The sequence below is a fragment of the Stylophora pistillata genome, chromosome 2, assembly GCF_964205215.1.
Source record: "Stylophora pistillata chromosome 2, jaStyPist1.2, whole genome shotgun sequence".
NCBI classification, from domain to species: Eukaryota; Metazoa; Cnidaria; class Anthozoa; order Scleractinia; family Pocilloporidae; genus Stylophora; species Stylophora pistillata.
Window position 1 is genome coordinate 44,174,878 of NC_142520.1, and position 12,500 is coordinate 44,187,377.

Below are 12,500 nucleotides of genomic sequence, written 5' to 3' on the forward strand. Positions count from 1 at the left end.
AAGCTGCGAGGAATGGGATATGGCTACACCATCATTGCTGAGCTTAAGAGTGAGATTACATGGTTCTGACAAAAATCTGCCTGGACCAAATTTCCTCTGATAAACAGCGCCATCATACACATCTTCAATGTTTTCATCGTCTCTTTTTACTCGCTGAAATCTGTACGTTAGACCTTCCTAGTGCGGGCCCCGATGGCACTTGGGTGTATAAATTAGTTTACTACTTATTCATCGACTTCGGTGGGGTGGACAGCGGTAGCACTTTCTTCTTTATCTTAGCAAGTACATTAAATTTTATAATTTTGCTATCCTAGCGTGGACTGCGGACCACGGGAGCACTCGATTTATAAAGGGCGTGAGTGGCCAGGTATTCCGAAGTTGCTCCCTGATGTGTCTTGCATTTGCTCACCGCTAAACTCAGAACTGTTAACATCACAACAAAAGATAGAGTCATCACACATAAAATTATATTTTCCACGATTGTCGAACTCCTGGTCGTTGTTACCGCTCTGACAAATAGTTGAACAAGGATTCTTGTCAGCTTTAAGGAGGTTAACTCTACTACTTCTTCTACGTGCTGCTAATCGTTCTGGTTTGAATTTGTACGGATTATAGTGACGCATACACGTGCGATATTGCAGCCAATAATCTAACGACGAAAGCGTCATGCGAAAGCGCGCTTTTTCGATTTTGACTTTACATTCCAACGTGCACGTGGACGCCCAAGCTTGCTCTTCGATCAGAATTTGTGTTGTAGTTTTCACCTTTTGTGCTTTACGTAGTAGCTCCAAAGGACAACTAACAATGGCTGAAGGAAATTCGAGAAAAAGAAGCATTCTAGCACGGTTAAGGGAGGATAAATTAAAGTGAGAAGGTTGTGGAAACGAAAGTATTGCATGCAGCTTGGTTGTACCGTGGTTGTTGCCTCTGGAGCCAAAACGAAGAAGGATCTAGAGACAATTGTTGAGGTATGTGAACCTTGGACAAACTACATGTACATGCATGGGCTTAAATGACAGGTAATATTTCTTTCAGACGATGCCAATTTCTGAAATTTTATGAGTTTTGACCCGGAGTTGGATTTCATCTTCGAAAAAAAAAAAAATGATTATCTATAGGGTCTGTAAAGTTAGTATTACCTGTGGGAAAACTCAAGGAATTTGTCGCGATTACCTGCTTGCGCGGGTTTTGTTATGCAGTCGAGAAAACTACTCTAAATTAAAAGCTCACTAAACGTGGCATGCATACGGGAGGACTAGCTCTGGTGAATTTTATGGCAAAATATGTTATGTCGAGAATGAATCGATATACGTTTGGTTAGCCAAAAGTGGTCAAGGCTGAAGTTTGTTGTTGAAATATCGATAAGACCGTAAGTTGTAATCTACTGTGTTTTCTAGTTATTTCTGCGGTGATGTGAACGAGCGAGATTGAAAAATAATCCTTCGCGGGCCAAAGATTCTAAAATATCACGGGATGTCTTTTTTTTTTTTTTTTAATCCTTTACGCGATATTTGCTGTATCATTACTCAAAATAACGTTTTTACGAGCGTTTCTCTTGGAGAAACATTGGAAAATTGGTATGAAGAATATTTTTTGCCGTTTTTGAACAAATATAACAATACAATTGTAGTCTAGGCTATTATTTTTGTGTAGGAGTGTCACGACAGGTGTTTTAAAGTAATGCTGGGAAATTAATAATTTATTACAAATCGTGTCTCTAGGCTGCAGTGATTTTAATATCTTGGGTTTGATAATCTAGTTTGCATGAAATAGTACTATTTGTGAGGACAGAAAAGCATAGATCTTATCAGAAATTTATAAAGTCATTGTTCTTTAATAGAAAGGTGCAACTGATTTACAAGTGGTACATACAGTGTAACTCATGCAATGTAATGATGGAACATATTTCTACATGTACCGATAAAATAAGCGCAAAATTTTAATTTTGATATCTAGCAAGAACAAATATGATTTGTGCCTAATAGAAAAGCAGTTCAATCACCCAACAGTGTTTATATTGTTGAATTGAGATATATATAATAACACCAAAGTGGAACAAAGGGGGAAGCCTTACAGTGTCATTCCAAAGTCTCATTCAGAGTTTTCATTGGAAATATAATAACAGTGATAGAAGTCAGTAGACTAAATTTATTCTCAAAATTTAAAAAAAAAAGTAGTACACTCAGGTCACCAAAATTTTAGCAATTAAGAAAATATGTACACTATACGTATGCATTGTAACCTGAATTTTCTCTGATCTGTGATGGCTTTCAATGCACTATTTTATTACCAAATTTGGAAACTGATGGTTAAGGGATATTATTTAGCCATATTAGTCAGAAAAATTCCATTTTGTTGTTGTAAAATTATAAACCAAAGTTATCACTCAGCTGCCAACCAGAGCTGAACAAAAATCTTGAAGGAGCTAATGAGAACTCAATGTAACAACAAACAAATTGCGTAAAGCATGAGAAGCACTTATGTGAGCGTTGGTGGCAAATGGTTTTTTTCTTAATCAGATTGGTTGACTCAGAAGACAGAGCTAGTTTTCTTGACCAGCATTTAGTGAAAGAAGAGTTCTGTAACCTTGGTTACTGTCAGTACTTACATATAGTCTAATGAAAATTACTCTAATTTAAGTATTCCTTTGACTTCTAATATGTGAATTTTTTAGCTACTAAAGATGGATGATGTACATCCATGGGATATAGTTTATCTGGGATGACTGTGAAGATGCCAATTTTAGCAACATATAAATACTATTAAATAACTGTGCTGGTACCAAAGGATTGCAGACAATGATAAGTAGGTAACCCATTCTAGATACCCTGGGTACAAATAAAGTCTTTATTCTCTGTCCCCCTCAATGGATCCCCTAATGTACAGGGTGAAGTTAGATATATAGTTTACTCTGCAGGTTACTTTGGACATTTTAGAAGAAACACTTGTACTGTAAATGTGCAAAATGTATCTTAGTGGTATATTTCCTTTTTAGTATCCATGTTTTTAACAACACACCAGCAAATATTCGAAGACGTAGAAAAATTTGATATTCTTAAACTCTCAATAAACATGTATTTGCCAGTGGTTTCTAGAACGAAGGTTACAGACATAATACATTAAGAGCAGAACAGCTAATTACAACGATGAAATAACATAGGAAACACAGATAATACAGGATGGAATATGAAAAAAGCGAAGATAGGAGACATTAACTGACAATTTGGGAATACTGCGTTAAGAGAACTAACGTTGCTTGACTTTTAACTAACAAAGTCCTTGCAAATTTTATAACCCGTGCGAATGTGGACGTATTTATACTATCATGCACTGGGACTGGGGCGAGACGGGGGATTGGTTTCTACACATGTTTTTTTTTCTTATTTTGACATTGTTATGCAGTGGGCTGCTCTGCATGTTTCATGCTTGCAAGATGTCTATTTTCCAATTGAAGATTCCAGTCTAGTAAGCCAATAGGCCAAATAAACTGGGACTAACTCAAAGTAACTTTGATTACATTTGTTTGACCCTTGAATTGTTAGTTTTGTTAGCAAATGAATGTAATTTATTCTGCACTGTTGAAATTACTTGAATGCTGTTGTAGCAGTTAAATATTAAATGATATTGATTGAGGTTAGTCTACCAGTCATTTGCCTCTCAAGCTTATCCATTTTTGGTGCCCTGGTTTAAATTTAAAACCACCTCAATCTACCAATCTTGTGTAGTTGTTGCATATTCAACCATTTACACATTGGATACCTATTTTCCAATAAGGTTTCAGTGTATCCTCATTCAAGCGTGCTAGTTAATTTGATTACATTAGGACCCTTTGTGATATCTAACCTGGTGAGCATTAGATACAATGAAATATATGAAGTTCATATATTTTGAACTGCGGTGTTAGATACGTAAATGCACGATCCTCACAGTAGATAGCGCTATTTTAAGCAATAGCGAAAATCAGACCTGAAAAAAAAAATCAGGCCTGTATGGGATTCGAACCACTGACCTCTGCGATACTAGTGCAGCGCTCTACCAATTGAGCTAACAAGCCAACTGGGAGCAGGCTGTCAAGTTGATTCGTAATAAACCCGTGAAAGTGATAAATCAGATACAATGAAATACATGAAGTTCATATATTTTGAACTGCGGTGTTAGATACGTATAATGCATGATCCTCGCAGTAGATAGCGCTATTTTAAGCAACAGCGAAAATCAGACCTGAAAAAAAAAAAAAAAAAAGAAATCAGGCCTGTACGGGATTCGAACCACTGACCTCTGCGATACTAGTGCAGCGCTCTACCAATTGGTAGAGCGCTGCACTAGTATCGCAGAGGTCAGTGGTTCGAATCCCGTACAGGCCTGATTTTTGTTTTATCAGGTCTGATTTTCGCTATTGCTCAAAATAGCGCTGTCTACTGGGAGGATCGTGCATTATACGCACCTGGTGAGCATTATTTAAAATAAAAAGTTATTGTATTTACTGTGTTAAAACTGCAGGGAGAGATAACTTCCAATATTTTGACCTCTTCGACTGTCTGGTAAAAATCCACTAGATAAAACTCTTTTAAGACTTCCCCATTCTTGATCTTTGGTACTACATTACTTAGAAAACTTTTCATGGGTTGGAGAATGCATGTGATTTCTTTGATTTGGTTGTTTCATGAAACAATTGTAAAAGATCAACCAAGTTAATGTTTTTCGGAATAATGTATAACTTAGCATTGTTTGTTTACCTAATTCTGAGCGAGTGCAATACGGAAATTTCATATTGTAATCTATAACTTATTTTAGTTTGTCACTGACCAACCACGAACGAGATATGTGTTGAGTGTGTGCAAAAGGCCAAAAAGGGAAAAAAATTCCTATCTTCTCGTTCTAACATAGACAGAGAGTAGTAAAAAAGCCTTATATTTTTGCTCTTTCGGCAAGATTTCCGCACAGCCCCATTTTTCACTACGCGTGCAGTTCGTGGATATAAAGAAAGCAATGGCGGAAGCAGTTGATCGCGTTTGAGACATAGGCGTTGTTTTAGAATAGTATGGGTTAAATTATACCGAAATCTACCCGCTAATCATGATACTATTATCATACGACAGTACGTTATTGAATTAACAGCAAATCCTAACATTTTCCTATTTTTCTTTTATTCACACATAGCCAACTCTGTACTGATTTTTACAACCGAGCACATGTCTATTAAGAGAAAGTCGCTGTTCGATCCAAAGTTACTTCTGCAAATAGGATTTTGGCCGGTCCTGGCTGGAATGATTTTGTACTATCTCTATAGAAAGGCATCTAAGGAATCTGACAAGCCTGAAACAAAGTCGAGCAAGAAAAATAAAAATAAATGATAAAACTGTAAACTGTTCAATAGTATATGGTGTTACAGTGAAGCCCCTTATTCGGCTGCAGATGGCTATAGCACGGTTCTACATCCCCTCCTTTTCGTAACTTTTTACTCCTGGAGTAATCGGCGCGGACACTAGAACGTAACTCGATTAACTCGATTGGTGATTGAAAAGAGAAAAGGTGACAAGGAATCCCAGAAGTTAGGGCTGTAATTAAGGCCAGATCCTCCATAAACTGAGCAATTTTTTAGCGAGTAGATATGGGTTTATATTAAAATTCGGATATAACACGCGTTGTCATTGGTTGGAAAGGCGTGCCCTATTAGAGTTTATAGTTCTGCATCCTTGACCTACATCATAAATAGATACTTAACTACCGGTATTTTCCCTGATGATTGGAAGGTAACCAGAGTCACTCCTATCAAAACTAATCCAAATAATTATAGACCTATATCTGTCTTGACGATTGTCAGTAAACTTATTGAGAGAGTAGTCTTCACCCAGTCAGTAGATGACTTTTTAATGAGGCATGCTTAGTCGGGATTTCGACCTTGTCATACCACTTTGACTGCCTTTATAGATATAACCAGTTATTGTTTTTCTAGTACGGACAACGGCTTACTAAATGGAGTTCTTTTTCTCGATCTCAAAAAAGATTTCGCTACTATTGATCATGAAATACTACTTAAAAAGCTCAATTTCTATGGGGTTCACTGCATAAGCTTAAAATGGTTTCAATCATATCTGACTGATCGCAAGCAAAGAACTTATGTTAATGGTTCTCTTTCTGATTACGTCTCCACTGTGTGCGGTGTCCCTCAACGTTCCATCCTGGGACCTATATTATTCTTGATTTATACAAATGATCTTCCCGCGAGTAGTCTATCCTCAACAACAAGACTGTATGCTGCTGTTACTTGTCTTACCCTTACTGCTCATGATCCTACTGATCTACAAATAAAGCTGAACAGTGATCTAAACAAAAATCCAGTCTTGGCTCCAAGCTACGGAAGCCGAAAAGGGACAATCCAAAAATATTTTTCAAATCGCAATATTTATTTTAAACTCACTGTTGAAAAATTTGACAAATACAAAGATATTTTGCAAATCCAAAAAAATATTTAGAAATCCAAAAAAATTTCTTTAAAATCCGAAAATATTTTGCGAATCCAAAAAAATATTTTGAAATCCAAAACAACTTTTTCAAAATCCGAAAATATTTTGCAAATCCAAAAAAGTATTTAGTCACGTGCTATTTGCGCCAGCAGTCACCCAGCGTTAAAACCGGCGTTTTCTTGCCATATCCCTCATCCCGCATACAAAATGGCGAGGAAACAAGGATAGAACATGTTCTGTCATAAATGTGGAAGAGAATGTGGGAACAATGAAACATTCTGCCGTTGTTGTGGAACACTAAAATGGCGTGAAGAGGAAAGTGTGTTGTCCAGCTCGGGAGACGAAAGATTGGCTATAGATCATTACTTTAATAAGGGATTTCGTTACGAAACCATTGTTCACTTTCTGGCAGAATATCATGGGATTTCAATGAACGTGAGGACTTTGAATAGAAGGCTACGTCACTATGGGTTACAAAGAAGAAACCACCTTCATTCAGAACACACTGTTCGGGAAATAGTTAGACGAGAAATTGTTGTAAAATGGGGTTCACAGACCTACACGACTCCCCAGCGCGTGTTTAGAGTAGCCTATTCAAAGTTTGGCCCCATTGAGTATGTCTTTGGGCGGCCGTCCTCTTTTGTAAGAGACTAGAAACGGATTTTTGTATATTTCGTTCAGTAGTGGTTGTGTTTCTATTTAATACCAGTGTCTCATGAGAATTTGCTTTAGGTTTTGCACTGATGGTTGGTATTGTTTAACACAAAAGGCAAGATTCGTTGGTTCGTCCTTTGTTTTTGTTAAAGAGCTAATTTCCTGTTTTTTAATTCACTTCTGAGAGGGTTGTGCTAATGAGGTCCTCTCGGTAGCCTCTCTTTAGCAAATCCGCTTCATTGGTAATTTTCTCCTCAAATATTGTTTGAGACGAGTTTGTTCTTAGAAGTCTAAGGGTTTCCCCTCTTATGAAGTCTCTTTTAATTCCTTGAGGGTGACAGGAACTATAGTGTGTATACTGAAATGTCTCAGTTTGTTTAAAATGAGTAGGCACATCAGGAATTGCGTCTTTTTTTAATCGTTCGCCTTTGTAGATGTATAGCTATTTTTTTCACTGTCTCGATCGTTAAGTTGTCTTGATTGCTTTCAGCTTGCGCCACGCCCGCTGATTCGATCGTACTTCAGTTCTTAGTGTTCCCATTTAACACACATTTTTTTGGATTTCAAAATATTTTCTTGGACTTAAAAAATATTTTCGGATTTTGAAAAAAATTTTTTCGATTTCGAAAAACTTTTTTGGATTTCAAAATATTTTTTTGGATTCGCAAAATATTTTCGGATTTCTAAATATTTGTTTTTGATTTGCAAAATATCTTTGGATTTGTCAAACTTTTCGACAGTAAGTTTAAAATAAATATTGCCATTTGAAATATTTTTCGGGATTTGAAAAATACTTTTTGGATTGTCTCTTTTCGGCTTCCGTACCAAGCATATAAACTTAGTCTTAATGTGAAGAAAACTAAAGATTCCATTATTGCTACTCAATACAAGATCACACATCTAGATCATCAACCTGATGTAAGATGTGGTTAGAGTCAGAACCCGCAGATACCTAGGGGTCGAAATTGATGATACTTTAACGTGGCACTCTCAAATTGATCAGATTGTTTAAACATAGGCATGCTACGCATGCAGGAGTTATTTTTTTGGATACGTAGGTTGAAATGGGACACTATATAACTGATGCTGGTGTCTGAATAATTGTGGGCAAAAATAAACTGCATTGGTACAACGCTTCCTGCAGTCACCTCCACAGCCCTAATTTGAACTTGTCACGCAACGCTATCTCTCATGACGAGACTAAACAACAACCTGCTAGTAGGTTAATATTGTGCTTATTGCCGTTCCTTCGTCAAAGACAAAGTCCTAGTTATTATTCTGACCATTAAGGGCCAGAATCAGAAATTCTGTTTGGTTTTTCCTGTGCAAGAAAATGCCCAATAGCGTGCAGTTTTTACTTGGCGTAAAGTAATGTGGTGGCATATCCAGGGAACGAGGTTGAGTTTTGGCATCGAGTGTCAGTCAGATTTGAAGTACTGGCCGCGCATCAACGATAAGCTTGTTACAGTTTATACTCATCTTTCGAGTGAACCTAAATATATTTATTTAAAGTACAAGCCTAATACTGTGAATCACTACTATTGTTAACGTACTGATGAAAACAACAACCCTTGGGAACAGTAATACAACCATCTTATGTAAACGTTGGCGATTGAAACCATCCGTAAATAAATATTGCGAACAAAAAAATTGTACTTTACTCACCGAAAAAAAAAAAAAAAAACTTGTGGAAGTCACTGCCACATAACTTTAATTTCAATCAGTCAAAAAACTTGAGGTCTATAAAATGCCTTCTGTGATATATCGTTCCGAGGCAAAAAAAGTTCAAAGGTTTGTTATTAGATGTAAGCAAGAGAAATCCTTGTAAATAAAGTCATCGCGTTCAAATACAACTTTTTATTGAGTGATCCCGCCTTTCCTCCGGCGATTTTAGTAATTCCAAATTTTCATGGATGGCATCAACTTGTTCCGAAGTCTTAGCCTCCATAACTCTCCATGTTAACAAACCATGAAAAGCACTCGACAGCGATTTTGCTAAAACAGCAAAGCCCTCAATTCGAACCAATTGAATTCAATCCGCTGATCCACAAGTCCGGCCCGTTCAGTAACAGATGGTTGCCTCAAACTACTCTTCCATATCATTTTGCAGTGGAAAGCTCTATTTTATCTCTTACAGCCTCTGGACAAAGATATTTTCCGGTCTCCGTTCTTCGAACAAGTGAAAGTCGATTGAACCAAGAGAAAGTATCATTCTTCAAAGGATAATAAGGTGGGCTACTTGATTGGTTGTTGCCTATCCTGACTTTGCCCTTTACGTGCGAAATACGTGACAAAATGCAGGTTGTTTACAGGAAATTGACACGCAATGGGGTAAAGTCCAGGTTAGCTATAAGCGAATTTTATTGGTAGAAAACGTCTAAGCACGTGAGAGTTGCGTGGAAAATTAACCGACCGTATCATTCTGTCCCTTGTGAAATATTTTTCATTAAGGTAGATTTATGTCATAAAATTTGCGTTGTTTACTGGAAAGGGGCATTTCATCTAAAAAAATCTAATCCATACTGACGAGTAAAAAGTAACACGCAATTGTAACGGGAAAGTATCGTTTAAACAATATTTCATTCATGGAGGACTGTTAGAAGCAAAGAAACGGATATGTAACATGGCAGTCGACGCAGAAAGTAAATGTAACTTGGTGGTCGTTTCAACCGCTGCTAAGAGAACAACCATATGGCAAAAAAAAAGATTATCAATCAAATATGATTTACGCAAATATCTTGCGCAAGATTTACCAGAGTCAGTAAAACTAGCCTTTCCGAAACAACACGCTATAGCGCTAAATTCGTGTTAGGCCTCCAGCTAACGATGTATGCGTCGTAAGTGAAGGAGCGGTACACAAAACATGCATGTTTTAACTCGTTAATCAGTAGAAAAAGTTCCCTGACGACCTTTCAAATCCAGACAGATCATAGCGATAAAATCCTCACGAAGGACATGAGCCATTACACTGAATAGATGATCTTACAACTCTTGCAGATGTCATCTTACCTCGTTTCTTGAGCGAAATTCAAAATTGGAATCGCTGATTAACTCATATACAGCAATGAAATATCCTGAAGTTGTTCCTATCAACATCTGAAGTAATATTTGATTCAAAATTTTTCTCATGTTCCACTCAGTCTCCTTCAGAAGGAAGAATAAGCATAGTCGTACAACGATCACAACTCCACCACTTTCCCAACACGACTGATACATTTCCTTAATTCGCGAACCGCTCTCTCCGACTCAAGCGTTGATTCGCTGAAATTTGAAGACCTGTCAAACCACAAATTAGCAAGAACGCTCTGATTGGTGCAACATCGAAAAATACTACAATCTGATTGGTTTGTGATACACCAAAAAATTGGGCCAATCACATTGCGTTGAGATACACCAAAAACAAGATGCGCCAATCAGATTGCTTAGAGATACACCAAATTGCGCTGATCAGATTACACTACACCACAATACACCAATCTATTCGCTAACATATAGTTATTTTTTTAAAAAAATAACTTAATAAAAAAATAACTCAAAAAGTATCAGCTCGCCTGGCAATTCTAAAGCGGGCAAGCTAGGGCCCGCTTCTCGAAAGTCCCGGTAAATTATCGGGCTCGGTAAGTCACCCGGTAAGTCCCTGTAAAGTTTTCGGGTGTTTCTCGAAACTCCCGTTAGTTTCCATCCCGTTAATTTTAGCGATATCTTGCCCGGTAATTTACGGGAGGTCGTAACCTCCCGTAAAGTTATCGGAGACTCGCAAATGTTGAAAAACCAAATAAAATGGCGGCTGGGGGCGGACTTTTCTGTTTAGCGCGAAGACCAAGATTATATCACAGACACTGCAAGGCAAACCTGTTTCCCGTGTTTTAATTGCAGATGTTTTTTTCTTTTTTTTTTTTTTTTTTTTTTTTTCTTTTGGAGGAAATTAGTTAACTGACATTATACAGATAGAAATAAACATCATACAGTACAGCGACCGCGGAGACTTGCATTAAACGCGGCCGGGTTGCACAAATGCTGACAATTGTTGCTTATAGCATTAGCTGAGTGATACACGAACAAGTGTACTGTACTTATGATGGATAAACGAAAAGAATAACCTTTAAAATTCTTCTCCCCAATCACATAATTGTTTCGGTCGCATTGTTAATGATATTAGCTTGCTTTATGCTAGATAACTCGATTGGAGATCGGTGAAAATTACGCATGATATTCGCTGAAGAAAACGATTAAATCACTCTTAAAAAGACTTGAATTCCTTTCTTTTTCACAATATTCTGTACATTTACTTAAGAGAAATTCCCGTCAGTATAAGCTGCTGAAATTAAGTGTTTGTAGCTAAATTTAAAGATTTCAGGTTTACATTGTTTCCTCGGTGGTCCGCATGTGTTGTTTGCTTGCCCTCTGAAAATTCTGATTAGGGATCCTGTTTGATTCCCACCACAAATGTTTTGTCGGTGACATTAATCTACAATGCCTTTCAGGTTCTCATATCACTCCGTTACTATGCCTCAGGGAGTTTTCTCAAAGTCATAGCTGATACCATGGGAGTATCAAAGGCAAGTGTAAGCAGATCATTGCTTGCTGTCTCCAGGTGCCTGGAGAGAATGTCTTAAGACTGGATAGTGCTTCCCACACGAAATACTGATTTGAATGTAAGTAATGCTTGAAGCTTAACTGTAAATTACAGAATAGCCAACGTGTGGAAAGGTTTGAAAAATGTTGGCTTAAATATGTGGGCAAATTTCAATTCTCAATTGTTTCTCAATCTAAAGCAAAGCAGGTGCTCTTACTGATTGATTTATTGTCTACTCTTTGCCCATGGGTGTACACTTATGACATTTGAGGTTCTGTGATGTAGCTCAATAAAGGAATTCTTTAATGCTCCAATGTATCAATGAATATGTTATAAAACAAGTGGTAAATGCCACAGCTGTACACTTTTGAGTTATGGATGTAGTTAGGAGGTTTGCTATGCACTCAAGCCTTCAGTTGCCTTGGGTGACTCTCATGCTTCGTTTGGGCTCAGCAACCTCCTGCTTGCATCTGTAACTCTGTAATGTAGGCTATGGCATTTACCATTTGTTAATTTGGTTTAGGAATTTAACGGGTGAATCCAAGAACAAAAACAGTTACAAGGTTTACTTTCTGGACTTTCTTTTCGAAGGTGAAGGGAATGGGAGACATTCAACCCTTGAAGTCTAAAGAAATTAGATGAGTATGATGCCTGAAATTTATAGAAATTGAATACTTTGCTCTTGTCCTACAGGCAACAATGGCTGACTTTTACACTACAGCAGGAATGCCCCGGGTAATTGGGGCTGTGGATGGCTCCTTGATACCCATCAGGGCTCCAAATAGTCAGGAACATTTGTATGT

The 12,500-nt window shown here is 37.4% G+C and overlaps 2 protein-coding genes across 2 annotated transcripts in view; both read right to left on the reverse strand.

Moving 5' to 3' along the window:
• LOC148739729 (uncharacterized) overlaps window positions 1-454 on the reverse strand; it is a 1,584-nt gene extending 1,130 nt beyond the window's left edge. Inside the window, exons 1-2 of the mRNA XM_088749556.1 lie at window positions 410-454; window positions 1-177 (exon numbers count right to left, since the gene is read on the reverse strand). The exon at window positions 1-177 is cut by the window's left edge and continues 50 nt beyond it. Of these exons, the coding sequence (XP_088605682.1) occupies window positions 1-177; window positions 410-454 (222 nt within the window). The remainder of the gene's footprint in view (window positions 178-409) is intronic.
• Window positions 455-5,176: 4,722 nt separating this feature from the next.
• The window catches only part of LOC148739730 (uncharacterized), a 14,367-nt gene continuing 7,043 nt past the window's right edge, over window positions 5,177-12,500 (reverse strand). Inside the window, exon 8 of the mRNA XM_088750061.1 lies at window positions 5,177-5,316. Coding sequence (XP_088606187.1) covers window positions 5,285-5,316 — 32 coding nt within the window. The 3' untranslated portion in view covers window positions 5,177-5,284. The remainder of the gene's footprint in view (window positions 5,317-12,500) is intronic.